The sequence below is a fragment of the Oncorhynchus clarkii genome, chromosome 16 (assembly GCF_045791955.1).
Source record: "Oncorhynchus clarkii lewisi isolate Uvic-CL-2024 chromosome 16, UVic_Ocla_1.0, whole genome shotgun sequence".
In the NCBI taxonomy this organism is placed as follows: Eukaryota; Metazoa; Chordata; class Actinopteri; order Salmoniformes; family Salmonidae; genus Oncorhynchus; species Oncorhynchus clarkii.
The window spans coordinates 52,663,000-52,690,180 of record NC_092162.1 but is presented as its reverse complement, the minus strand read 5'-3'; the positions used below and the strand labels follow the sequence as shown (position 1 = coordinate 52,690,180).

The following is a 27,181-nucleotide window of genomic DNA, read 5'->3' as shown; positions in this document are numbered from 1 at the left end:
ACCTTCACTCCACACACGGAGACACATACCAAGCTCTCCCAATTTGGCTCCCAAAAGGCTCCTTAACAGCTTCTACCCCCAAGCCATAAGACTGTTGAACAATTAATCAAATGGCAACCCGGACTATTTACATTGACACCCCTCCCCCCTTTGTTTTTACACTGCTGATACCCGCTGTATATTATCTACGCATAGTCACTTTCCTCCTACCTACATGTACAAATTACCTCAACTAAACTATACCCCTGCATATTGACTTGGTACCAGTACCGCTATATCGTTATATCGTTATTGTTATTGTGTTACTTTTTATTAAAATAGTTTAGTCACTCTAGACCCAAACTGCTACAGATCTAGATCTATCCTACCCTGTCTTTCTAAGGTCTTCGAAAGCCAAGTTAAACAGATTACCGACCATTTCGAATTCCACCGTACCTTCTCCGTTATTCAATCTGGTTTCAGAGCTGGTCATGGGTGCACCTCAGCCACGCTCAAGGTCCTAAACGACATCATAACCGCCATCGATAAGAGACATTACTGTGCAGCCGTATTCATCGACCTGGCCAAGGCTTTCGACTCTGTCAATCACAACATTCTTATTGACAGACTCGACAGCCTTGGTTTCTCAAATGATTGCCTCGCCTGGTTTACCAACTACTTCTCTGATAGAGTTCAGTGTGTCAAATCGGAAGGCCTGTTGTCCGGACCTCTGACAGTATCTTTGGGTGTGCCACAGGGTTCAATTCTCGGGCCGACTCTCTTTTCTGTATACATCACTGATGTTGCTCTTGCTGCTGGTGATTCTCTGATCCACCTCTACGCAGACGACACCATTCTGTATACTTCTGGCCCCTCTTTGGACACTGTGTTAACTAACCTCCAGATGAGCTTCAATGCCATACGACTCTCCTTCCGTGGCCTCCAACTGCTCTTAAACGCAAGTAAAACTAAATGCATGCTATTCAATCGATCACTGCCCGCACCTGCTCGTCCGTCCAGCATCACTACTCTGGACGGCTCTGACTTAGAATACGTGGACACCTACAAATACCTGGGTGTCTGGTTAGACTGTAAACTCTCCTTCCAGACTCACATTAAGCATCTCCAATCCAAAATTACATCTAGAATCGGCTACCTATATTGCAACAAAGCATCTTTCACTCATTTTGCCAAACATACCCTCGTAAAACTGACCATCCTACCGATCCTCGACTTCGGTGATGTCATCTATGAAATAGCCTCCAACACTCTACAAACTGGATGCAGTCTATCACAGTGCCATCCGTTTTGTCACCAACGCCCCATACACTACCCACCATTGCGACCTGTACGCTCTCGTTGGTTGGCCCTCGCTTCATACTCGTCGCCAAACCCACTGGCTACAGGTTATGTACAAGTCTCTGCTAGGTAACGCCCCGCCTTATCTCAGCTCACTGGTCACCATAGCAGCACCCACTCGTAGCACGTGCTCCAGCAGGTATATCTCACTGGTCACCCCCAAAGCCAATTCCTCCTTTGGTCGTCTTTCCTTCCAGTTCTCTGCTGCCCATGTCTGGAATGAACTGCAAAAATCTCTGAAGCTGGAGACTCACATCTCCCTCACTAGCTTTAAGCACCAGCTGTCAGAGCAGCTCACAGATCACTGCACCTGTACATAGATGGGCTGTTTACAGATGGGCTATCTACCTACCTCATCCCCATACTGTATATATTTATTTATCTTGCTCCTTTGAACCCCAGTATCTCTACTTGCACATTCATCTTCTGCCGATCTACCATTCCAGTGTTTAATTGCTATATTGTAATTACTTCGCCACCATGGCCTATTTATTTCCTTAACTTACCTCATTTGCAGTCACTGTAAATATACTTTTTGTTTTCTTTTGTTCTACTGTATTATTGACTGTATGTTTTGTTTATTCCATGTGTAACTCTGTGTTGTTGTATGTGTCGAATTGCTACGCTTTATCTTGGTCAGGTCGCAGTTGCAAATGAGAACTTGTTCTCAACTAGCCTACCTGGTTAAATAAAGGTTAAATAAAAATAAAATAAAAATAATTTAGTCAATCTTCTCTTAACTCTATTTCTTGAACTGCATTGTTGGTTAAGGGCTTGTAAGTAAGCATTTCACGGTAAGGTCCTGTTGTGTTCAGCACATTTGATTTGAATAAACAGTTATGTTATATTTCAGTCTTTTGTGATGTATATAAAGATTAATATTGTGACTCAAATAATATTGTGACTCAAACTTAATATTGTGACTTTAAAAGTTGTGGCGTACTGCAGCACAGCTTGGGGGTGCCGCAGAATTCTATGGCACGTTATTTAAGTGTCAGCCATTGTTGCCAGAATGATGCAATTTATCACAATTTATCTGCCACCATCTACCACAAACGGTCGCGCATAAGCTCAAAACTTTTAAAGGAAGAACCACTGTATATATGACATAGTGTCTTCTGTTTTGTAAGCCCATAATCATGTGTAAGGTGTATACCTTTGTTTCAAAGTAGGTTTGTTTAAGACTACCCAGAAAAACTGTGTGACCCTGATCAACTCTGCCCAATAAGAACACATATTATGTTTTCCGTTGTAAATACTTTTGTTGCAGTGTGTCACAAAAACACTTCAACTGGACCAGTGAATTCAGGACCAGAGAAGTAAGCCATAGGTGGTGTATCAGAGTGCCAATACTTCCACATTCTGTACCTCTTATCCTGAATGTAGCCCTCTACTCTGTGTAGCTCCTTCTCAAACATGCCACATGGCTTGAAGTTCAGCACACACTTATCACCAGTACTGCTCAGGACAGACAGTGACCAGAAGAATGAGGAGAAAAGAAACAATCATTCATTTCCAGACCATTATGGCTCAAGTACTGTCTTCAGGGGCAAATCTTAACTACCACTAAAGTCACATTTTCACTTAAGCTTTGTTCACAACGCAGACCTTAATGCTCAAATCAGTTTTTTTTTCAAATCCGTTTTGGGATACTGACTGTCCAAACAGCAAGTTACAAGTGACCAAGGGGGATTTCGGTATGCTCAGACTGTAGTCATTTGCTGACATGGTTACGCTAGTTGTCATGGTAATGACGGGGGTGTGTGTACAGTGGTGAAGGCTGACTGGTGGTGGTTCTCGGGTTTCCTCTTGCTCAGCAGTTCTTGTGTTGCAAGCGAAGGTGACAACAACACCTACCATAGAAGTTTCCCAGTTGCTTTGACTGTTCGAAATCAGTGTATAAACACTTTAAGCCTCAAAAGTATAAGAGGCTCCAACTTTCAACTTCAAAATTAGTCATTTTTTTCTAACCACAAGAGTCAACTAGCTAGCTAGCTGTTCAGCTTGCTAGCATATTCACTCATTTGTTTGTAAAGAATTAATAAGCTAGTTAGCTACCACATCATGTTTTTATCAAACTGTCAACAGAGTAGCTAGCAAGTAACAAGATATGCCAAATAAGTCTAAAAAACACTTAAGGGTCAATAAATCAGATTTAACCATTCAGACATGTCACATCCCCAAGCTGACATGGTACAAATCTGTCGCCCACTGTTCCTAGGCCGTCATTGAAAATAAGAATTTGTTCTTAACTGACTTGCCTAGTTAAATAAAGGTAAAATTAAATAAAAATAAACATGACCAGGAATCAAATTTGTATCGGATTTAACATCACCTATGAATGTGGTTTGAATTTGACTTGAGAATATCTGATTCCGTGTGTTTATTGGTTATTCAGTCTGCAGGAAAAAGATCAGATTCGAAAAGGAAACGCAAAAAAATTGGATCTGAGTCACTTCAAACTGCCAGTGAGAACAAGACTTAACCCATTGACATTAATGTATGATTAAGTGAACATTGTATTGAAGTGGAAGTTAGGATTTGCCCCTATGTCTGTTCTACTGAAAGTAGTGGATATTAACACATTTATAAGCTTCCAAACCAAGAATTGAAGGTAAACTAAGGTAAACAAAATAGCCATTCCTATATTCACCTGTGGTTGAGGATCTCCACAGTGCCATACTGCTCGATCCACAGTTTACCCAGGATGACATTGTGTACACAGCAGAAAGGGTTGGTCCATGTATAGACCTCACCATGCCTGGGGAGAAGGGGAGCAAACAAAGCCTCAGTACAATGGATTCTCACACACACGTTTGCTGAACAGTTAATCAAATGGTTATCCGGACTATTTGCATTGGCTGTGCACACTCACTGGACTCTACCTACACATACTGCACCTGACACTCACTACATACGCTCACTACATACACTCACACAAACACTACATACGCTCACACGCACATGCATAGACGCTACACACACACTCATATACGCTGCTGCTACTGTTTATCATCTATCCTGAATGCCTAGTCACTTTTAACCATACTTACAGGTACATGTACATATTACCTCTACCTCATACTCCTGCACATTCACTCGGTACTGGTAGTCCTTGTATATAGCCTTATTTTTTTAATAAATTTTTTTCTTATTTTTAATAAGGAACATTTTTTGTTCTTTTTAACTCTGCATTGTTGGAAAAGGGCACTTAACTTCACTAAGGTAGGGGGCAGCATTTGGAATTTTGGATGAAAAGCATGACCAAATTAAACTGCTTGCTACTCAGGCCCAGAAGATAGGATATGCATATAATTAGTAGAATTGGATAGAAAACATTAAAGTTTCCAAACCTGTTAAAATAATGTCTGAGTATAACAGATCTGATATGGCAGGCGAAAACCCGAGGAAAATCCAACCAGGAAGTACTATTATTTTGAAAGGCTGTTTTTCCATTGAAAGCCTGTTTTTCCATTGAAAGCCTATCCACCATACAAAGACTTAGGACCCAGTTCACGAGCTCTGTGGCTTCCTCTACATGTGGCCAGTCTTTAGGCATTGTTTCAGGCTTTTACTCTGAAAAGTAAAAATTGTGGAAATTTCCATTCACCAGCCATGCGTCTGATCGGGAACGCACCTTTCTTGTTTCTACTTTCCTATCGACGAAGCTTTTGTCCGGTTTAAATATTATTGATTATTTATGACAAAAACAACCAGAGGACTGATTTTAAACATCGTTTGGCATGTTTCTACTAACTTTTATTGTACTTTTTAAAACTTTTCGTCTGGACTTAGTGCACGCGCCTTAAGCATTTGGATTACTGGACAAAACGCGCAAACAAAAAGGAGGTTTTTGGTCATACAGAGGGACATTATCGAACAAAACAAACATTTGTCTAACATGGAGACCTGGGAGTGCCACCAGATGAAGACCCTCAAAGGTAAGTGATTCATTTTAATGCTATTTCTGACTTTTGTGACACTCTCCTTGGCTGGAAAATGGCTGTATGGGTTTCTGTGGCTAGGTGCTGACCTAACATAATCGCAAAGTGTGCTTTCTGCGTAAAGCCTTTTTGAAATCAGACACAGCGGTTGCATTAAGGAGAAGTTTATCTTTATTCGTATGTTTAACACTTGTATCGCGTATCAATGTTTATGATGAGTATTTCTGTAATTTGATGTGCCTCTCTGCACTTTCACCGGATGTTTGTTTGAGACAATGCATTTCTGAACTTAACGCGCCAATGTGAACTGAGATTTTTGGATATAAATATGAACTTTATCAAACAAAACATACATGTATTGTGTAACATGAATTCCTATGAGTGTTATCTGATTAAGATCAAAGGTTAGTGATTAATTTAATCACTATTTCTGACTTGTGAGCCCTCTCCTTGGCTGGAAAATGGCTGTATGGTTTTTTGTGACTAGGTGCTGACCTAACATAATCGCATGGTGTGCTTTCGCAGTAAAGCCTTTTTGAAATCGGACACTGTGGTTGGATTTACAAGCCAATGGTGGATAATACTTGTATGTTTGAGGAATTTTAATTTTGGGATTTCTGTTGTTTTGAATTTGGCGCCCTGCAATTTCACTGGCTGTTGTCCCACTTGTACCAGAGAGGTTAAGTAAGCATTTCACGGTAAAGTCTACACCTGTTGTATTCGGCACATGTGATAAATAACATTTGATTAGATTGATTTGACTCACTTGAGGAGTTCTAGTGTGATGGTTCCCTTAGGCTCAGCCTCCACACTCTTGCCCCAAAACTTTAGTTTGGGGTAGATGGAGCCGTGGAAGACGAAGTCCCCGACTAGGCTTTCAGCATGGAAGGCACTGATGGGGGGGTGGTGGCTGACCTGCTCCGAGATCAGCCTGTAGCCATGGTCCTCTCTAGGGGAGAGAGAGAGAGCGAGAGAGAGGAGAGAGAAAAGAGAAAAGGAGGATGAGAAAGAGAGGGGAAGAAAAATAATATAGGCAGGGCAGGAGGAAAAAATACAGACTTATCATAGCACATTGAAAATAAGGTCAACAGAGGAACATATACTTAGAAATGTCCTTTTTTGGAAAAAAAAGCAACAACAAAAAAGTCCATTAAAATAACATCAAATTGATCAGAAATACAGTGTAGACATGGTTAATGTTGTTAGTGATGATTGTAGCTGGAAACGGCTGATTTTTTATGGAATATCTATATAGCCATACAGAGGCCCATTATCAGCAACCATCACTCCTGTGTTCCAATGGCATGTAGTGTTAGCTAATCCAAGTTTATCATTTCAAAAGTCTAATTGATCTTTAGAAAACCATTTTGCAATTATGTTAGCACAGCTGAAAACTGTTGTTGATTAAAGAAGCAATAAAACTGTCCTTCTTTAGACTAGTTGAGTAACTTGGATTAGCTAACACAACATGACATTAGAACACAGGAGTGATGGTTGGTGATAAATGTAGATATTCCATTAAAAAGCTGCATTTTCCAGCTATAATAGTTATTTACAACATTAACAATGTCTACACTGTATTTTGGATCAATTTGGTGTTATTTTAAATGGACGACACAAAAAAAGTGCTTTTCTTTCAAAAACAAGGACATTTCTAAGTGACCGCAAACTTCTGAATGGTAGTGTAAGTATTATTGTTAAATTCATGGGTGAAAGCAGGTAAAGATGTCCTATTAAAGGCTTGAAGACCAATACAGTGTGCAGTCTAGTCAGAGACAGGGAGGAACAGTCCAGAGCTACACAGCTTTTTACAACACCTCTCTATGCAACTAGGTATGGAAGTGTTGCAGTCCTGCCCCCTCACCGTGTCAGCTCGTAGGTCTCTCCTAGCAGAGGGTTGAAGGGCTTTCCAGTTCTGTCCCACTGTGACGCTACGGCCGACACGGCAAAAGCAGCTACCGCCTGGGAAGACACGAGGGGAGGATTCACTGTCTCTTACTGTTTAGTCATCCAACTGGGTTACCGGAAGCTTCCTTTGTTGTTACGGTGTGTGTATGCTCTCACCTGCATGCGCTCTATGGAGTGAGACAGCGAGCAGGCTTTGTTGTTACGGTGTGTGTATGCTCTCACCTGCATGCGCTCTATGGAGTGAGACAGCGAGCAGGCTTTGTTGTTACGGTGTGTGTATGCTCTCACCTGCATGCGCTCTATGGAGTGAGACAGCGAGCAGGCTTTGTTGTTACGGTGTGTGTATGCTCTCACCTGCATGCGCTCTATGGAGTCAGACAGCGAGCAGGCTTTGTTGTTACGGTGTGTGTATGCTCTCACCTGCATGCGCTCTATGGAGTGAGACAGCGAGCAGGCTTTGTTGTTACGGTGTGTGTATGCTCTCACCTGCATGTGCTCTATGGAGTGAGACAGCGAGCAGGCTTTGTTGTTACAGTGTGTGTATGCTCTCACCTGCATGCGCTCTATGGAGTGAGACAGCGAGCAGGCTTTGTTGTTACAGTGTGTGTATGCTCTCACCTGCATGCGCTCTATGGAGTGAGACAGCGAGCAGGCTTTGTTGTTACGTTGTGTGTATGCTCTCACCTGCATGCGCTCTATGGAGTCAGACAGCGAGCAGGCTTTGTTGATGAGGTAGGTGTGCTCCATGTACTCAGTGATCCGCTGGAGGAAGCTCAGGGGCTCGTTGAACACAATGGGCATGGTGATCTTGGACAGCTCCTACACATGCGCACACACACAGAGAAAAGCAGCAAGATTAGAATGTCAAATACCTTCACAGAAGTGGGATGAATTCAAACTCTTTAGTGTAGAAACCTAGAGAATGTCATAGTCTATAAATAGATGTGTGATCATGAAGTGATTCTTTAGATATGGTCTGTAGCCCTTACCAGTCCAATGCATTTCTTTAGAATGCCCCACACACTGAAGTTGTTTCTGGAAAACATTGGGGCGGGTAGTGTTGTCCTGAAAGATTTAAGGATAAGACAGACAAAACACACAAAGACAACATATTAGTGTCTTGTAGAGAATCAGAGAAGGTGAGTATCACCATGATGACTATCACTACTAAAGTATGTAATTGTAGGCTGACCTGTTGGATGCTATTATATACTGACTGGCTGGCTGACTGGGTTAGAGATAAATGGAGCATGTGGACTGGCCAGTCTTCTAGCAGGGTTAAAGCTATTAAGAATGTGAGAGAAAGAGAGGGAGGCAGTAGAGGGAGAGCAACACAGAGTCAGAAAGAGAGATTACGATAGTGTGAGAAAGAGTGCGAGAGAGATCGAAAAGAAAAAGAGATGGATGGAGAGAAAGAGAAGACCTGGAGAGGAGGACACAACAGGAATCTTAGCGTACCTGTGTTTCCTGATTCCGTTCTCCTGTGGCAAGGAACCATTATTCCTCTGGGTGCCATCATACACCACGGCATCTTTAAAACTGGCCTCCGACGTGCCTTCATACGACTCATCAGAGTCCAGGCCTAACACAGACAAACACACACAAATTAGGGAAAGGCTATAGAGCCATTTTAAGTTTACCATCAGTCATGTTGAGTGATGCACGTGCATCTGTAGCAGGATAGCTAACACAGATGTCAGGACATTGACAAACTTAACAGTGATTGATTACCGTGAAAACACGCAAGACTGATGGCTATGTCCAACAAGTATATTATTCTTGTAGCTTTATCTAGCTCTATTTGTGATCTTTGACCTTGCCTTACTAGCCCTTAGGTAATCACCCTCTGATGACATAGTGATGTTGTAGACGATAACCATCTGATTACATGTTTGGTAGCCTCTCCACTCTCAGCCCGTCATCCCGTATACAGGTTGAAAATGGCAGATTTCGTCATTGATAAATGCCTAAATTTGAACGTAGTGGATATACAGTAACATGCTATACCTGTCAGAGCTCAGGTTATCCACTTCACAGCGCTGTATGGGTTTTGACTGACAGCCATTCTAAACTTGAGCACACGAGATGACCCCATCCCTCCCGCTAATTGGGCAACTTTTGCTAATTTGTTATCGGAGGGAAATGCTGTAAATTGAAAGGAGACTATGTGTTCTGAAAGATGACACATTGGGGATTATAATAAATACAGCTTCGATGTTACACAATCAAATCACTAGTCCCAAATGTGCACTTCACATTTCTATATTTGAAGACTCATGTCATTTACAGTATCAACATTTATGATCGCTATGTTTTAACCAGTTTCAAGGATGGCATGCCTAACCTGGGTAGTCCTGAATAGAATAAGACTGTTTTGTAGTATTGTGACAAAAATATGCCATGGAACACAACTCCATTCTATGCGCACATAAATTACAATTTGTCTGAAGTGCAGTTTGAAAGCAGAACACTAAGATCCTATTTTATAACATATAACATATGTTGGCAATAGAATAAGCTTTCAAATTACGCCCACCTGACCCAGATTGCGATTTATACATTTATAAACGTTTTTGGATTGTGTAAACAACAGTAATTGTATGACGGTGGGGACGGAGGGCTGTGTTCCAAACAAAAAACGATGAGTGTGTTTGCTTCAGTTCCTCAATGGCAAGGCTAGGAGAGCTCAAAAAAAGCACCTTATAGTGAGTGACATGTTGACTAGACCGGGCACGAGCGCGCATGTTGGTTTTGTACATCCACACCAGACGCGATCAGGACACACAGGTTGAAATATCAAATCAAACTGAACCAACTAGATTAATTTAGGGACAGGTCGAAACACATGAAACATTAATGCCCAGCTAGTTGCTAGCTAAATATTGGGTTGTTATTTTACCTGAAATGCACATCTCCTTTTTTTCTGGATCTTTGTAGAATTCGGACCCATTTTGAGTTACACAAAATCGTATGTTCTCTACTCCGACAATTATTCCACAGATAAAAGGGGAAACCTTGTCAGTTTCTAGTAATTTCTTCTTCTGACTTTATATGGCAGTTGGCAACCAACTTTAAAAGGTGCATTACCACCACCAACTGGACTGGAGTGTGGACCCCAGTTCGTCTTTCTCACCCACATGGGTATATGCTCCTAAAAACCAATAAGGGATGGGAGAGGCGGGACTTGCAGTGCGTCAAGCATCAAAAATAGAACCAAGTTATATTTTAGCGCCTGGCTACACAGAAGCTTGTTGAGACGTGCAAGTTTGGATTAAATTATTGAATAACGTGTGTACATTTATTTTGCAATGCTCGAGCACATAAGTGTTGTTTTATTTGTTTTTTGAAACCAGGTTTGCGGTTCACTTGTGCTATATAAGATGGAAGGGAGTTCCATTCAATCATGGGTCTGTATAATACTGTATGTTTCCTTTAATTTGTTCTGGACCTGGGGACTGTGAAAAGACCCCTGGTGGCATGTCTGGTGGGGTAAGTGTGTGTCAGTGCTGTGTGTAAGTTGACTCTGCAAACAATTAGGATTTTTTTAAACACAATGTTTCTTATAAAAACAAGAAGTGATGCATTCAGTCTTTCATCAATGCTTAGCCAAGAGAGACTAGTATTGATATCACTGATGAATAGCACAATATTCCGCTCTGTTCTGGGGCCGGTGCAGCTTAACTAGATCCTTCTTGGCAGCAGTTTCCCATATGACAAGACAATAATCAAGATAAAACTAGAGCCTGCAGGACTTGCTTTATGGAGTGTGGTGTCAAAAAAGAAAAGCCTCTCTTTATCACCAGACAGACCTCTCCCCATCTTTACAACCATTGAATCAACATGTTTTGACCATGATGGTGTTGCCTTAGATGGTAAACTAAATTACTTAGTTTCCTCAACTTGCTTAACAGCCACACCATTCATTACCATATTACGCTCAGGTCTAGAATGCTCTTAGTTTTAGAGATGTTCAGGACCGGTCAATTACTGGCCACCCATTCTAAAACGGACTGCAACTCTTTGTTTAGGGTTGCAGTGATTTCACTAGCTGTGGTTGCTGACACATAGGGTTGAATAATGAGTATACATGGACACACAGAGCTGCTCTGCGGTACACCACACTTCACATGTTAAACATTAGAAAAGATTATATAAAAGAAACCCCTCTGGTGTTCTATTGGATAAATACAATAGCTCCGAATTCACGATATGTTGGTGGTTGCAAAGCCATAACATATGTTTTTTCAACAGGTTACGGACAATAATATCAAAAAGCTGCACTGAAATCTAACAGTCGAGCTCCCACAATCTTCGTATCAATTTCTTTCAACCAATCATTAGTAATTGTTTCAGTGCAGTACATGTTGAGTGCCTCTCTATAAGCATGCTGAAAGTCTTGTTAAATTTGTTTACAGAGAAATAGTATTGTATTTGGTCAAACAATTATTTTCAACAGTTTTAGGGAAATGGATATTTACATTACATAACTCACCTAGCCTGACAAGGTTACCTAATATATTTTATAATTACTTTAAAAAATATATATATATTTTTTATTTTCTTCACACCAAAAACACACACACAACAACAACTACAGACACACACAAAACCCAACTACATCTCCTCTGCCCAGACACGCATGGCTCACACCTCCCATCCTAGTCCTGCATTATTGTTTGCCACATGGCCTTACGTTGTACCATTTTTTTTAAATTATCGGTCGCCATGCTATTAAAAATAAAAATAATTATTTGATTTTTCCATGGTATTAACGATTAATGGGCTGCAATTTCTAAGACTGGTAACTCTAATGACCTTATCCTCTGCAGCAGAGGGGTCACTCTGGGTCTTCTTTTCCTGTGGAGGTCCTCATGAGAGCCAGTTTCATAATAGCGCTTGATGGTTTTTGCGACTGCACTTGAAGAAACTTTCAAAGTTCTTGAAAATGTTCCGGAATGACTGACCTTCATGTCTTAAATTAATGATGGACTGGCGTTTCTCTTTGCTTATTTGAGTTGTTCTTGCCATAATATGGACTTTGTCTATTACCAAATAGATCTTCTGTATACCAACCCTACCTTGTCACAACACAACTGATTGGCTCAAACGCATTAAGGAAAGAAATTCCACAAATTAATTTTTAACAAGGCACACCTGTTAATTGAAATGCATTCCAGGTGACTACCTCATGAAGCTGGTTGAGAGAATGCCAAGAGTGTGCAAAGCAGTCATCACTTTACAGCATTCCCGGAAAGCATGGATTATTGAATCATTGTTAGTTTTACACTTAACACACGACTGCCATTGTGTTGTAGAATGTGCATTTTGACAGTTGTATAGAATTTATTATACACTAGTTACTGTATTAAGTACATTTTCGTTAACTGTAATTCCATTAGTTATGCTCCAATTTTCCCTCCATCTTGAGCCAACAGTTCTTTTTAAGTCCTTGTTCCATTCATTTATATGCGTTGTCTTGGCTGTATGCTTAGGATTGATGTCCCGTTGGAAAGTGAACCTTCGCCCCAGTCGGAGGTCCTGAGCGCTTTGGAGCAGGTTTGATCAATGACCTCTCTGTACTTTGCGCCGTTCAGTTTTCCTTCGATCCGGACTAGCTGAAAAACATCCACACAGCATGATGCTGCCACCACGCTTCACCGTAGAGATGGTGCCAGGTTTCCTCCAGACGTGACGCTTGGCATTCAGGCCAAAGAGTTCAATCTTGGTTTCATCAAACCAGAGAATCCTGTTTCTCATGGTCGGAGAGTCCTTTAGGTGCCTTTTGGCAAACTCCAAGTGTGCCGTCATGTGCCTTTTGCTGAGGAGTGGCTTCTGTCTGGCCACGCTACCATAAAGGCCTGATTGGTGGAGTGCTGCAGAGATGGCGGTCTCATCTCTGTGGAAGAGTCAGGTTCTTGGTCACCTCCCTGGCCAAGGCCATTCTCCCCCAATGGCTCGGTTTGGCCGGGCGGCAAGCTCTAAGAGGCCACTGTGTTCTTAAGGACCTTCAATGCTGCAGACATGTTTTCGTACCCTTCCCCAGATCTGTGCCTCGACTCAATCCTGTTTCAGAGCTCCTAGGACAATTCTTTCAACCTCAAGGCTTGGTTTTTGCTCTGACACGCTGTCAACTGTGGGACCTTATATAGACAGGTGTGTGCCTTTTCAAATCATGTCCAATCAATTGAATTTACCACAGGTGGACTCCAATTAAGTTGTAGAAACATCAAGGATTATCAATGGAAACAGGGTGTCCCTACCTCAATTTCGAGTCTCATGGCAAAGGGTCTGAATACTTATGTAATTAAGATACATGTTTAGTTTTTTATACATTTTTCATTATGGGTTATTGTGTGTAGATTTGAGGAAAAAAATGTATTTAATCCATTTTAGAATAAGGCTGGAACGTAATCAAATGTGGAAAAAGTGAAGGGGTCTGAATACTTTCCGAATGCGCTGTATAATAACAAGTAAGTAAACAGTCTGACATTTGACAGTCTTACAATTAGGCTACAGGTGAAAGGAATGACTACATGGGAGGGGGCCACAGAACTAATGCACTATGACGTGATACAAATTGACACAACATACACCGACTCTGAGCTAAGCATTTATTTGCTATAAATAATTAACTAATAAATAATTAGATAGGTCAACCCGAAACACCCAAAGAAATCTGATCTGGGATTCATAAGAATAACTTGATGACACTGTGTGATCTGCAGTTCACCTCACGTTCAGCAGGCTCTCCCTTTGTCCATCCTTTCATCCCCTCGCACGCACATGCACACACACCTCCGCAAGTTTGTTTCTCCACAGAGCTAAGGAGCCACCAGCGCATACACGTTGTTCCCCAGCCAATCGCACACGTGCACGGAACAAAAGTAGCCGACAAAGGAGTTTGCGTCTGCTGGAGCCTTGGCTGTAAAATATCATGCGTTGCGGCGGTGCTTCGCTGCATTATTGAAGCTATCAGTTCGACTGCTAAGGTTACTGTATACTGTGTGGCACTGGGCCACTGTGTGAGCTAAAGTACAAAAGACACATCTCTAACTCCTGAGTCCTGCCCATAACAGTGTCAAGCGCAACAGTCCAAAATGGCAAGAGACATTAAATGTCAAGACCACAACAAGGTCATGTTCAGTAGGTATAAACAGGAGACAATGTATTTGAGAATTTAGCGAAAAAGAAAAATGAACATTTCCTGGTAGCCCTTCCTGTTTTAAAAACTCCCATTTTGAACCTGCTGAACGTGACCATGACAAGAGTGATGATAAATAACTTAAGTCACTGTCAATGCTCTGTCTCTGTGTGTGTCTTCTATTCTCCTACAACTATGTGGTAACATTTGAAGTTCTTGTAAGTAATTCTATTATCTAGGCCCGCCGCCCGTGCAGACAGGGACACCCACCTGTGACTGCATCGTAGAACTCGTCATCGTTGTTCATTGTACAGGGTCAAAGTCAGACCTCCAGGTGCTAGCGGAGAGAGAGGTGAGTCTCTAAAGCATGGTCCCTCTAGTGAGCCTCACTGGTCACTGGCACTTCAAATGCCTCCTCCTCCACGTCAGGACAGGCAGCAGCTCACACAGCAAACCTGCTGGACAAAGACAATCAGGTCAGGGTTGTATTCATTAATGCACACTGTAGCGTAATGTTTTGCAACGGAAACCAAAAACGAGCAGTTCTAATTAGACAAGTCCAGGTAGTCCCTCCCTGTTTCAGTCCGTTTTCTTCCATTTTGTGTCGAATGAATATGACCCAGACAGACCACCATTAACGATCACACATCAACAACAACAATACAACTAGGCAATCTGTCCATGAAACTCCTATTAATTTCACAACACACTCATTCACTCATCTACCAGTAGACTATATGAACTCTTCTCCTTGCTGTCCCTCTAGTCTAGTAGCTGTGGTTTCTGGTTTGGAGTGGACCCAGTGAGTGGTGGCCTGTATGGTCCACTGAGCCCAAACAAACAGTGCTCAAATTACATAACCAAACACAGGAGCAAAATGGCTGCCATTTGTTGTGTCAGTCTGTCTGTCAGTCTGGTGTTAATCTGATCCTGAACTTTCTCTCTGTGTGCGTTAGCCTTACCTGCTGTTCTGCTGTCTGTTAGTCTCCCTATTCAGACCTAGCCTGTGGTCTAGGAGGTTTTTCTGGGTGTAGGACGACTAGGGAGGGTGACTGACTGACTGACTGACTGACTTCTCTATTTGTGTCCTTAGTCTTTACATACCCAGTACCAGGAACGCCTCAAACAAACTCACTAGTGAACTTTGGACTGTACCACAATCGATAAGCGAGGAGACCGGTTGGTGTATAAGCCCTATGTATCCAGTTCTGCACAGAGGATTGGTCACATCTAAGTTCCATATTAAAAGTTAATAAAATACACCCCCCCCCCCCCCCCCTCGGGACTGGGCGCTCTAGCCCAAATATATCAATGTTTTTCACTGTTGACTGTATAGTGGTATCTGACAGTATTTTATGTTTTTGAATAATAAAAGTTCTAAATTATGTTTCATGAGTAGTGCATGACCCTAGGATGGCAACACATACATTCTAAGTGGCTTTAAATGGCATTTTTCCATTCTGATTTGTTTTATACATAAACAAACTAGGACAAAACTGACAGTGAAGTAGTACAATTTGTAGAACTTCCTTCATTTAGCATCGTATGGACACAGACGGTATTATAAAATCCATACCGGTATGTGGATTCCTACCAGTATAGGCTACCTTGGAAACTATACAGATCCCTTGACTTTTTCCACATTTTGTTAGGTTACAGCCTTATTCTAAAATTGATTCAATTGTTTTTTTTCCCACTTATCTACTCACAATACTCCATAATAAAGCTATTTTTAGATGTGACCAATCCTCTGTGTGGAACTGAATACATAGGGCTTACTCACCAACAGGTCTCCTCCTCGCTTAGCGATCGTGGTACAGTCCAAAGTTCACCAGTGAATGTGTTTGAGGCGTTACTGATACTGGGTAAGTAAAGACTAAGGACAAAAAGAGAAAAGTTAGTCTGGGGCAGGTTTTCATCAAGGATCTCTCTGTACTTTGCTCCGTTCATCTTTCCCTCAATCCTGACTAGTCTCCCAGTCCCTGCCGTTGAAAAACAGCCCCACAGCATGATGCTGCCCCCACCATGCTTCACAGTAGGTATGGTTCCTGACCAAGGCCCTTCTCCCCTGATTGCTCAGTTTGGCCGGGAGGCCAGCTCTAGCAAGAGCATTGGTGGTTCCAAACATCTTCCATTTAAGAATGGAGGCCACTGTGTTCTTGGGGACCTTCAATGCTGCGGAAATGTATTGGTACCCTTCCTCAGATCTGTGCCTCGTCACAATCCTGTCTTGGAGCTCCACGGAAAATAATTTCAACCTCAAGGCTTGGTTTTTGCTCTGACATGCATTGTCAACTGTGGGACCTTATATAGACAGGAGTGTGCCTTTCCAAATCATGTCCAATCAATTGAATTTATCACATGTGGACTCCAATCAAGTTGTAGAAACATCTCATGGATGACCAATGGAAACAGGATGCACCTGAGCTCAATTTCAAGTCCCATAGCAAAGGGTCTGATTACTTATGTAAATAAGGTATGTTTATTTTTTTTTGACATTTGCAAAGATTTCTAAAAAGCTGCTTTTGCTTTGTCATTATGGGATATTGTGTGTAGATTGATAAGGAAAACATTTTATTTAATCCATTTTAAAATAAGGCTGTAAGGTAACAATGTGGAACAAGTCAAGGGGTCTTAATACTTTCTGAATGCCCTGTATATTGTTGATGTTACTAACATTATAACAGTTAATGAGGACTAGTGATAAGTTCAGTCAAGGGTTTCTCTATATTGAAACCTTAAAAATGGTGCCTCAGATTTGGATAGGATAACCAAATGAATCAAACAAAATCAGATCAATTAATTATTCCAGTAATTAATCAGTAAATTATCTGGAGCATTAATTAGCCGAGTCACCACTGATCCACAACATTTGCATAGATGAAGCAATCTCTTCTTTTATAAAAGTGTGCGCTGTCTCTTTAAGACCCAATATGTCATTCACACACAGAGTCCATTCAAGGCTTGAGCAAAGATGATCTTGACTGGGAGAGACGTGAGGCGGGGGAGACAAAGTGAATGACTAATGTTTTTTGGGACAATCAGATTTGAAATTAGCAATATTTTGCATTATGGTTTGCATATTATGACAAACACGGTACTCGGGTAGTGAATTGATGTTAGCTTCAGCTGTAAGCTAGCACGGAAAGTTAGCCCACAAAGCTGGAAGCTACCGGTATCTTCTTGCAATGTGAAGACTTGTAGCCTGTAATGGACAGTTATAAAATATTGTACATGCATTATTTAAGTGTGTTAACTTCTGTGTAGCATACAGCCCATACTCCCAGTGAGTGCAGTGGTTCCTCAGGACAGGCTAGAGCTGGCAATGACTAAGGGGAGCAGGAACGGTACACTCAATCAGTAGACGACGCCAGACATTTGACAGAAGTACCAAACCGTTTTTCATATTCTAGGATCGAAAAAGTAGACGTTTCTTCAACACTAGTCACCTCACACAAGAAAGTGTTTAGGCAACTTTTATGACACTTTAATGCATTCATCATGTGTCAAATGAATCGATGATTATGGTTTTGCCTATCTATGCTAGAACTAAGGGGTGAGGAGAGTTGAAGTAGGCCTATGGCTTAAGAAAGCAGACATTGACCAATAATTAGATAAAATGCTTGAGGAGCAACTATGACCTCCCACTGCTGACCCCATCCTTGGCCTTTGAAAGTTCCCTAGGCTGTTGGCGTAACTCTAAGTCCATCAGCAGACAGAGGCATCAGTAACAGACAACAGTAGAGACCTACTCATATCTGAACATATGAGACCTTGCTCTCCCCCAGTTCCCCGTGTGAGCCATCTGGTTGGCTGTTACCATCTCTCAGGTCATGTCACACTCACTCCATCGACCTCTCATTAAGGATTACGTAAGTGTTAGAGACATGGCACCATATCATGCCATATGCATCATAGGTAAACAATACGTTATCACACACTAACTACTCGCTCACTCATAAGTCTATTTAGTGCGATGAAAAAGAGCACAGTATGACCCAGAGGATAACGCTACAGCCAGTCTGGTGGCTAGAGACTGGGTCAACAGGGGAGGAGCTTTCTTAAGGTAGGAGTTTCTTAAGGTAACTTACACACAACTCAACTGTTGTTACTCTACATTTGTTTGGCCATCTTACTGATTGAACATTTCATACAGTTGGCAGCCCAAATCTCTTATTAACAGTCATGAGAACAAATAGGCCTAACCATCATTTACCTAAATGGGACACAAATATAAGGTCCAAACTGTCATTTGATCAACACAGTCTAAGGTCCAACCGATTGCTTTCCTTCGGACACGACAGGTGCAACTACAATACACACATCCGAAGCCTTGACTGCCATGAGCAAAATTGTCACTTAAACCAACAAGAGCAACACAACCTAACTGACAGATTCAGATAACTGACTCCTTAAAGGACGTGGGAAGAACACTTGACAGGCTAATGAGAGACTAGCAACCCATCAGGCAGATTGTCTGAGGCTACAGCTGTAGACAGTAATAATGGAGATAGAGCCGTTGCCAACCCATTATGCCATTCAAATTCTCTATGCTTCTCCTAGTACGGTCCTGTGTGGTTGGTAAACAACATCCAAAACCAGCGGAAGTCAGAGACGAGAGAGAGAGAAAGGGAAGAGAGCCTCAGCCATGGAGAGCTGTCACCATGCGAGAGGCACAGACACACACAAACACACATTGAAATTTGGCACACACACACATACCTGTGTGCCTGTGAGGACATGGACTTTGAGGAATGGTAGCTACAGCAACGACCTGAGAAAATTGAATAGAATCCCATTTGGCAAGCAGAGTGGCTTCTTAGGGGTTAGCTGAGAGCAAAATAACAAATGGGACCAACACACCCAGGAGCCCCATTAAGAGAGAACACAAAGCCTGGAGAGTGTGTGCGCGTGTGTGTGTGAGTGTGTAAAGCTAGCGTGAGCATTTCTCCATTGATAATCCATCCACCTGACAGAAGTGCATATCAAGAAGCTGATTAAACAGCATGATCATTACACAGGTGCACCTTGTGCTGGGGGACAATAAAAGGCCACTCAAAAATGTGCAGTGTCACAACACAATGCCCCAGATATCGATATCTCAAGTTGAGGGACTGTACAATTGGCATGCTGACTGCAGGAATGCCGACCAGAGTTGTTGCAGCGAATTCAATCATCATTTCTCTAGCATAAGCCGCTTCCAACGTAATTTTAGAGAATTTGGCAGTACTTCCAACCGGCCTCACAAGCGCAGACCATGTAACCATGCGCGAATTTCTGCACAAACTGTCAGAAACCATCTCAGGGAGGCTCATCTGCATGTTCGTTGTCCTCACCAGGGTCTTGGAGTTCGGGGTCGTAACCGACTTGAGTGGGCAAATGCAGTGGAGAAGTGTGCTCTTTACGGATTAATCCCGGTTTAACTGTACCAGGCAGATGGCAGACAGAGTGTATAGCGTCGTGTGGGTGAGCAGTTTGCTGATGTAAATGTTGTGAACAGAGTGCTCCATTTTTGGCGGTGGGTTATTGTATTAGCTGGCATAAGCTACGGACAATGAACACAATTGCATTTTATTGATGGCAATTTGAATGCACAGAGATACCATGACGAGATCTTAAGGCCCATTGCCATGCATCCGCTGCCATCACCTCATGTTTCAGCATGAAGCAGCATGGAAGCAAAGGAAGACGAAAATGTCCCACTTCTTCCATGGCCTGCATACTCACCAGACATGTCACCCATTGAACATGTTTGGGATGCTCTGGATTAGAGGTCGACCAATTCATCGGAATGGCTGATTAATTAGGGCCGATTTCAAGTTTTCATAACAATCGGAAATCTGTATTTTTGTCAGCTCGGGGGATTCAATCTTGCAACCTTACAGTTAACTAGTCCAGCACTCTAACCACCTGATTACATTGCACTCCACGAGGAGACTGCCTGTTACGTGAATGCAGTAAGCCAAGGTAAATTGCTAGTTAGCTTTAAAGTTATCTTCTTTTAAAAAACAATCAATTAGTTAACTACACATGGTTGATGATATTACTAGTTTATCTAGCGTGTCCTATAATCGATGCGGTGCGTATCGTTGCGCCAATGTGTACCTAACCATAAACATCAATGCCTTTCTTAAAATCAATACACAGAAGTATATATTTTTAAACCTGCATATTTAGTTAAAAGAAATCCAGGTTAGCAGGCGATATTAACCAGGTGAAATTGTGTCACTTCTCTTGCGTTCATTGCACGCAGAGTCAGTGTATATGCAACAGTTTGGGCCACCTAATTTGCCAGAATTTTATGACATAACATTGAAGGTTGTGCAATGTAACAGGTATATTTAGACTTATGGATGCCACCCGTTAGATAAAATACGGAACGGTTCCGTATTTCACTGAAAGAATAAACGTCTTGTTTTCGAGATGATAGTTTCCTGATTCGGCCATATTAATGACCTAAGGTTCATATTTCTGTGTGTTATCATGTTATAACTAAGTCTATGATTTGACAGAGCAGTCTGACTGAGCGATGGTAGGCACCAACAGGCTCGTAAGCATTCATTCAAACAACACTTTCTTGCGTTTGACAGCAGCTGTTTATGACTTCAAGCCTATCAACTCCCGAGATTTCACCGATGTGAAATGGCTAGCTAGTTAGCGGGGTGCGCGCTAATAGCGTTTCAAACTTCACTCCCTCTGAGACTTGGAGTGGTTGTTCCCCTTGCTCTGCATGGGTAACGCTGCTTCGAGGTTGGCTGTTGAACCAGGAACACATTGACGAGCCCAGGTAGGAGCGAGGAGGGGGACGGAAGCTATAATGTTACAGTGGCAATACTAAAGTGCCTATAAGAACATCCAATAGTCAAAGGTTGGGCACTGATGTTGGGCGATTAGGTCTGACTCACAGAATCTTTCCAATTCATCCAAAAGGTGTTTGATGGAGTTGAAGTCAGGGCTCTTTGCAGGCCAGTCAAGTTCTTCCACACCAATCTCAAAAACCATTCCTGTTTGGACCTCGCTTTGTGCACGGGGGCATTGCCATGCTGAAACAGGAAAGGCCTTTGTGTATGGCTGCTTGGCCATGGATACCGAAACTATACCACGGCAAAGTTTTCAGGCTTGGTGACTCTTTTGGTAGCAGTATCGAACCCTTCCATTACTTCAACGCACACTCCAAACCGTTCAATAGTTAGGCCATCCATATTACCGGAGCTTATATTCTACCTATTTCTACGACGGATTCTTGGCTGCAATTTAGATAATGCACTGAGTATACTAAACACACTGAGTATACTAAACATTAGCAACATGAAGCTACCATGGACATAATGGCGCCGGAGGAGATGGCCTCCGTTTTACGGTCTCCTAACCAATTGTGCTATTGTGTTTTTTCCCCGCAATATTTGTAAATTATTTTGTACATAATGTTTCTGCAACTGTATCTTACAGCAGAAAAGAGCTTCTGGATAGCAGGACAGCGATCACTCACCTCAGATTAGACAAAGAGCTTCTAGATATCAGGACAGCGATCACTCACCTCGGGATAGACAAAGATTTTTTCAACAACAGCAGCAAGTAGGACTCACACGATATTCTCCAAACACCCCACAGGACAGACATCCCAATTATTCGCAAAAGGAAGCAACGCAGAGGAAGAAGAGCCGGATACCTCATCCGGACCCGCAGAAGACAACTAGGAAAGCTGCCGTTACCGTCAATATTACTCGCCAGCGTGCAATCATTGGATAATAAACTAGACGAGGTACGATCACGAATATCCTACCAACGGGACATCAAAAACTGTAATATCCTATGTTTCACAGAAACGTGGCTGAATGAAGACATGGATAATCAGCTAGCGGGATACACGCTGCACCGGCAGGATAGAGCAGAACACTCCGGTAAGAGCAGGGGGGGGGGGGGGGGGGGGTCTGTGCATATTTGTAAACAACAGTTGGTGCATGAAATCTAAGGAAGTCTCTAGATTTTGCTCGCCTGAAGTAGAGTATATTATGATAAATTGCAGGCCACACTACTTGCCTAGAGAGTTGTCAGCTATACCTTTATTTACCACCACAGACAGATGCCGGCACTAAGACCTCACTCAGCCAGTTGTATAAGGAAATAAGCAAACAGGAAACCACTCACCCAGAGGCGACGTTCCTAGTGGCCAGAGACTTTAATGCAGGGAAACTTAAATCAGTTCAACTAAATCTCTATCAACATGTTAAATGTGCAACCAGAGGGAGAAAAAAAATTCTAGATCACCTGTACTCCACACACAGAGATGGGTACAGAGCTCTCCCTCGCCCTCCATTTGGTAAACTCGACCACAACTCTATCCTCCTGATTCCTGCTTACAAGCAAAAATTTAACCAGGAAGCACCAGAAGCAGATGCTAAACTACAGGACTGTTTAGCCATCACAGACTGGAACATGTTCCGGGATTCTTCCGATGACATTGAGGAATACACCACATCATTCACTGGCTTTATCAATAAGTGCATTGAGAATGTCGTCCCCACAGTGACTGTGCGTACATACCCCAACCAGAAGCCATGGATTACAGGCAACATTCGCACTGAGCTAAAGGGTAGAGCTGCCGTTTTCAAGGTGCGGGACTCTAACCCGGAAGCTTACAAGAAATCCCGCTATGCCCTGCGACGAACCATCAAACAGGCAAAGCGTCAATACAGATTGAATCATACTACACCGGCTCCGACGCTCGTCGGATGTGGCAGGGCTTGCAAGCTATTACAGACTACAAAGGGAAGCACAGCCGCGAGCTGCCCAGTGACACTAGCCTATCAGACGAGCTAAATCACTTCTATGCTCGCTTCGAGGCAAGCAACACTGAGGCATGCAGGAGAGTATCAGCTGTTCCGGATGACTGTGTGATCACACTCTCCGTAGCCGACGTGAGTAAGACCTTTAAACCGGTCAACATTCACAAGGCTGCGGGGCCAGATGGATTACCAGGACGTGTGCTCCGGGCATGTGCTGACCAACTGGCAGGTGTCTTCACTGACATTTTCGACATTCCCCTGATTGAGTCTGCAATACCAACATGCCTCAAGCAGACCACCATAGTACCTGTGCTCAATAACACAAAGGCAACCTGCCTAAATGACTACAGACCCGTGGCACTCTCGTCTGTAGCCATGAAGTGCTTTGAAAGGCTGGTAGCTCACATCAACACCATTATCCCAGGAACCCTAGACCCACTCCAATTTGCATACCGCCCAAACAGATCCACAGATGATGCACTCTCTATTGCACTCCAAACTGCCCTTTCCCACCTGGACAAAAGGAACACCTATGTGAGAATCCTGTTCATTGACTACAGCTCAGCATTCAACACCATAGTACCCTCAAAGCTCATCACTAAGCGAAGGAACCTGGGACTAAACACCTCCCTCTGCAACTGGATCCTGGACTTCCTGACGGGCTGCCCCCAGGTGGTGAGGGTAGGTAGCAACACATCTGCCACGCTGATCCTCAACACTGGAGCTCCCCAGGGGTGCGTGCTCAGTCCCCTCCTGTACTCCCTGTTCACCCACGACTGCATGGCCAGGCACGACTCCAACACCATCATTAAGTTTGCTGACGACACAACCGACAATGACGAGACCGCCTATAGGGAGGTCAGAGACCTGGCCGGGTGGTGCCAGAATAACAACCTATCCCTCAACGTAACCAAGACCAAGGAGATGATTGTGGACTACAGGAAAAAGCGCACCGAGCACGTCCCCATTCTCATCGACGGGGCTGTAGTGGAGCAGGTTGAGAGCTTCAAATTAGAATGGTCCAAACACACCAAGACAGTCGTGAAGAGGGCACGACAAAGCCTATTCCACCTCAGGAAACTAAAAAGATTTGGCATGGGTCCTGAGATCCACAAAAGGTTCTACAGCTGCAACATCAAGAGCATGACCGGTTGCATCACTGCCTGGTACGGCAATTACTCGGCCTCCGGCCGCAAAGCACTTCAGAGGGTAGTGCGTACGGCCCAGTACATCACTGGGGCAAAGCTGCCTGCCATCCAGGACCTCTACACCAGGCGGTGTCAGAGGAAGGCCCTAAAAATTGTCAAAAACCTCAGCCACAGACGGTTCTCTCTACTACCGCATGGCAAGCGGTACCGGAGTGCCAAGTCTAGGACTACTGAATGGTTACCCGGACTATTTGCATTGTGTGCCACCCCCCAACCCCTCTTTTACGCTGCTGTTTCTCTCCGTTTATTTTAAATGCATAGTCACTTTAACTATTCATTCATGTACATACTACCTCAATTGGCCCAAACATCTGCATAGTGTCCCACCATCCACCAGCCCCTCTTTTTACGCTACTGCTACTCTCTGTTCATCATATATGCAAAGTCACTTTAACCATACCTACATGTACATACTACCTCAATAAGCCTGACTAACCAGTGTCTGTATATAGCCTTGCTACTCTTATTTTCAAATGTCTTTTTACTGTTGTTTTATTTCTTTACTTACCTACACACACACTTTTTTTCTCTGCACTATTGGTTACAGCCTGTAAGTAAGCATTAAGGTCTACTTGTATTGGGCGCACGTGACAAATAAACTTTGATTTGAAATAACAGAGAGAACTATGAATATAGGTATTTGATCATGTCTGTATGCATTAGAGGTCGATCGATTATGATTTTTCAACGCCGATACCAATTATTGAAGGACCAAAAAAGCCGATACCGATTTAAAAAATTACAACAATACTGAATTAACACTTATTTTAACTTAATATAATAATACATCAAGTGTTGGAGAAGAACGTAAAAGTGCAATATGTGCTATGTAAGAAAGCTAACGTTTCAGTTCCTTGCTCAGAACATGAGAGCATATGAAAGCTGGTGGTTCCTTTTAACATGAGTCTTCAATATTCCCAGGTAAGAAGTTTTAGGTTGTAGTTATTATAGGACTATTTCCCTCTACACCATTTGTATTTCATTAACCTTTGACTATTGGATGTTCTTATAGTCACTTTAGTATTGCCAGTGTAACAGTATAGCCTCCGTCCCTCTCCACGCTCCTCCCTGGGCTCGAACCAGCAACACAACGACAACAGCCACCACATTGAAGCAGCGTTACCCATGCAGAGCAAGGGGAACAACCACTCCAAGGCTCAGAGCGAGTGAAGTTTGAAACGCTATTATGATTGATTGTTTTCATAAGATAAGTTTAATGCTAGCTAGCAACTTACCTTGGCTTACTGCATTTGCGTAACAGGCAGTCTCCTTGTGGAGTGCAACGAGAGAGAGGCAGGTCGTTATTGCGTTGGACTAGTTAACTGTAAGGTTGCAAGATTGGTTCCCCGAGCTGACAATGTGAAAATATGTCTTTCTGCCCCTGAACGAGGCAGTTAACCCACCGTTCCTAGGCCGTCATTGAAAATAAGAATGTGTTCTTAACTGACTTGCCTAGTTAAATAAAGATTAAATAAAAAGGTGTAAAATAAATAAAATAATAAATAAAAAATAATATATATTTATTTTTAAATCGGCACCCAAAAATACAGATTTCCGATTGTTATGAAAACTTGAAATCAGCCCTAATTAATCGGCCATTCCGATTAATCGGTCGACCTCTAGTATACATATCCAAATATTAATGACGTCTGAAATCCGACACGGTTTCACTGGAATTATCAACCCTCAACAGCTCATATAGGCATGGTTAAGCTGACATTCATTTCAACAGGTAGGCTAGTACAGTATGGCTGTCTTAACTGAAATGGTGCTCACATAACTTTCATTAGCTGGCTTTGGTTAGCATCCTATCTAGTTACACGGGCATTTGTCAGTCAATGCACTATTTGTTGTTATTTCTCTGCTACACTTGGAAATCACCACAATGTTTCCACCCTGAATATGTATGTATTAGCAGTCTGTGTCCGTTTGAGGTGGAATCTAAATGAGAATTTCTGGTCTACGACAGGAATTACTCGAAATCGGTGTGGCAACTTCCTCTGAGGTGGGCCTTTAATATCAATAACTCAAAACGATCATTTTTAATTTAGCTTATTTTAAGACATTGAACTCTGGTACTTATAATGAATGATAAGTTGTAGCTCAATGACCAATCACAGCCCTCCTTTAGGATTGCACTTTCAGGAAATCACCAGCAGAGGGAGCTGCTTTGGAATCCATTTACCATTACAGTGTGTTGGTGGTGTCATAACGTTTATCAGAACTTCAAAATTAGTAGAGCCCACTCTGGAAATTGTACGCACTTATAGAGTATTTCGTTCCAAACAATGGATTAAAATGTACTAAATCTAAAAGAGTAGTTGAGATATTCCTATTTTTAATTTTTAATACATTTGTCCAAATGTGTATTTCAGCATATAGACATGCTCCATATTTTGGAGTATAATGACAAAGATGTCTGTATCATGTATGGTTCACGGATCATAAGGTCTTACGGGAGTGTCTAGGGCTAAAAAGGGCCTAAAATGGCCACTTTTCATGATTTTCTAAAAACATTTTGTAAAAAGCATGTCAAACATCCTTCCTTCCAATGAAGTTTCTATGTGAGAACTGCCAGAAGAATCAGATACCAAAAATACTTTCCGCACCCGCTGGCATGAATCGCCCATTACATACCCTAAACCTGTCCAACATGTAACAATGCCTTTTAAACATATACTCAAAATGCAGAAAGTGGTCTACTCTCTTTAGAATTATGGTTGACTTCTACTATCACAGCCTCAAATTGGAATTGAAACAGCCATCACAAGGCCCATAGCAGAAAACCAAAAATAAGAAAGCAGTCAATCAATAGGCTAGACTAGGCATAATGACTGAAATCAAGAGAAAGGCCTG

At 42.4% G+C, this 27,181-nt stretch overlaps 1 protein-coding gene across 11 annotated transcripts in view; it reads right to left on the bottom strand.

Annotated features, from left to right (window-relative positions):
• Positions 1 to 27,181, bottom strand: part of LOC139368711 (oxysterol-binding protein-related protein 2-like) — a 37,983-nt gene that overhangs the window by 7,743 nt on the left and 3,059 nt on the right. The window contains exons 2-10 of one of the 11 annotated variants that reach the window (XM_071107988.1): positions 16,115 to 16,207; positions 14,602 to 14,789; positions 8,649 to 8,772; positions 8,180 to 8,255; positions 7,875 to 8,009; positions 7,147 to 7,244; positions 6,049 to 6,231; positions 3,992 to 4,099; positions 2,707 to 2,796 (exon numbers count right to left, since the gene is read on the bottom strand). In XM_071107988.1, the coding sequence (XP_070964089.1) occupies positions 2,707 to 2,796; positions 3,992 to 4,099; positions 6,049 to 6,231; positions 7,147 to 7,244; positions 7,875 to 8,009; positions 8,180 to 8,255; positions 8,649 to 8,772; positions 14,602 to 14,638 (851 nt within the window). In that variant the 5' untranslated portion in view covers positions 14,639 to 14,789; positions 16,115 to 16,207. The other 10 variants (XM_071107986.1, XM_071107985.1, XM_071107984.1 and 7 more) reach the window with 10 other exon arrangements.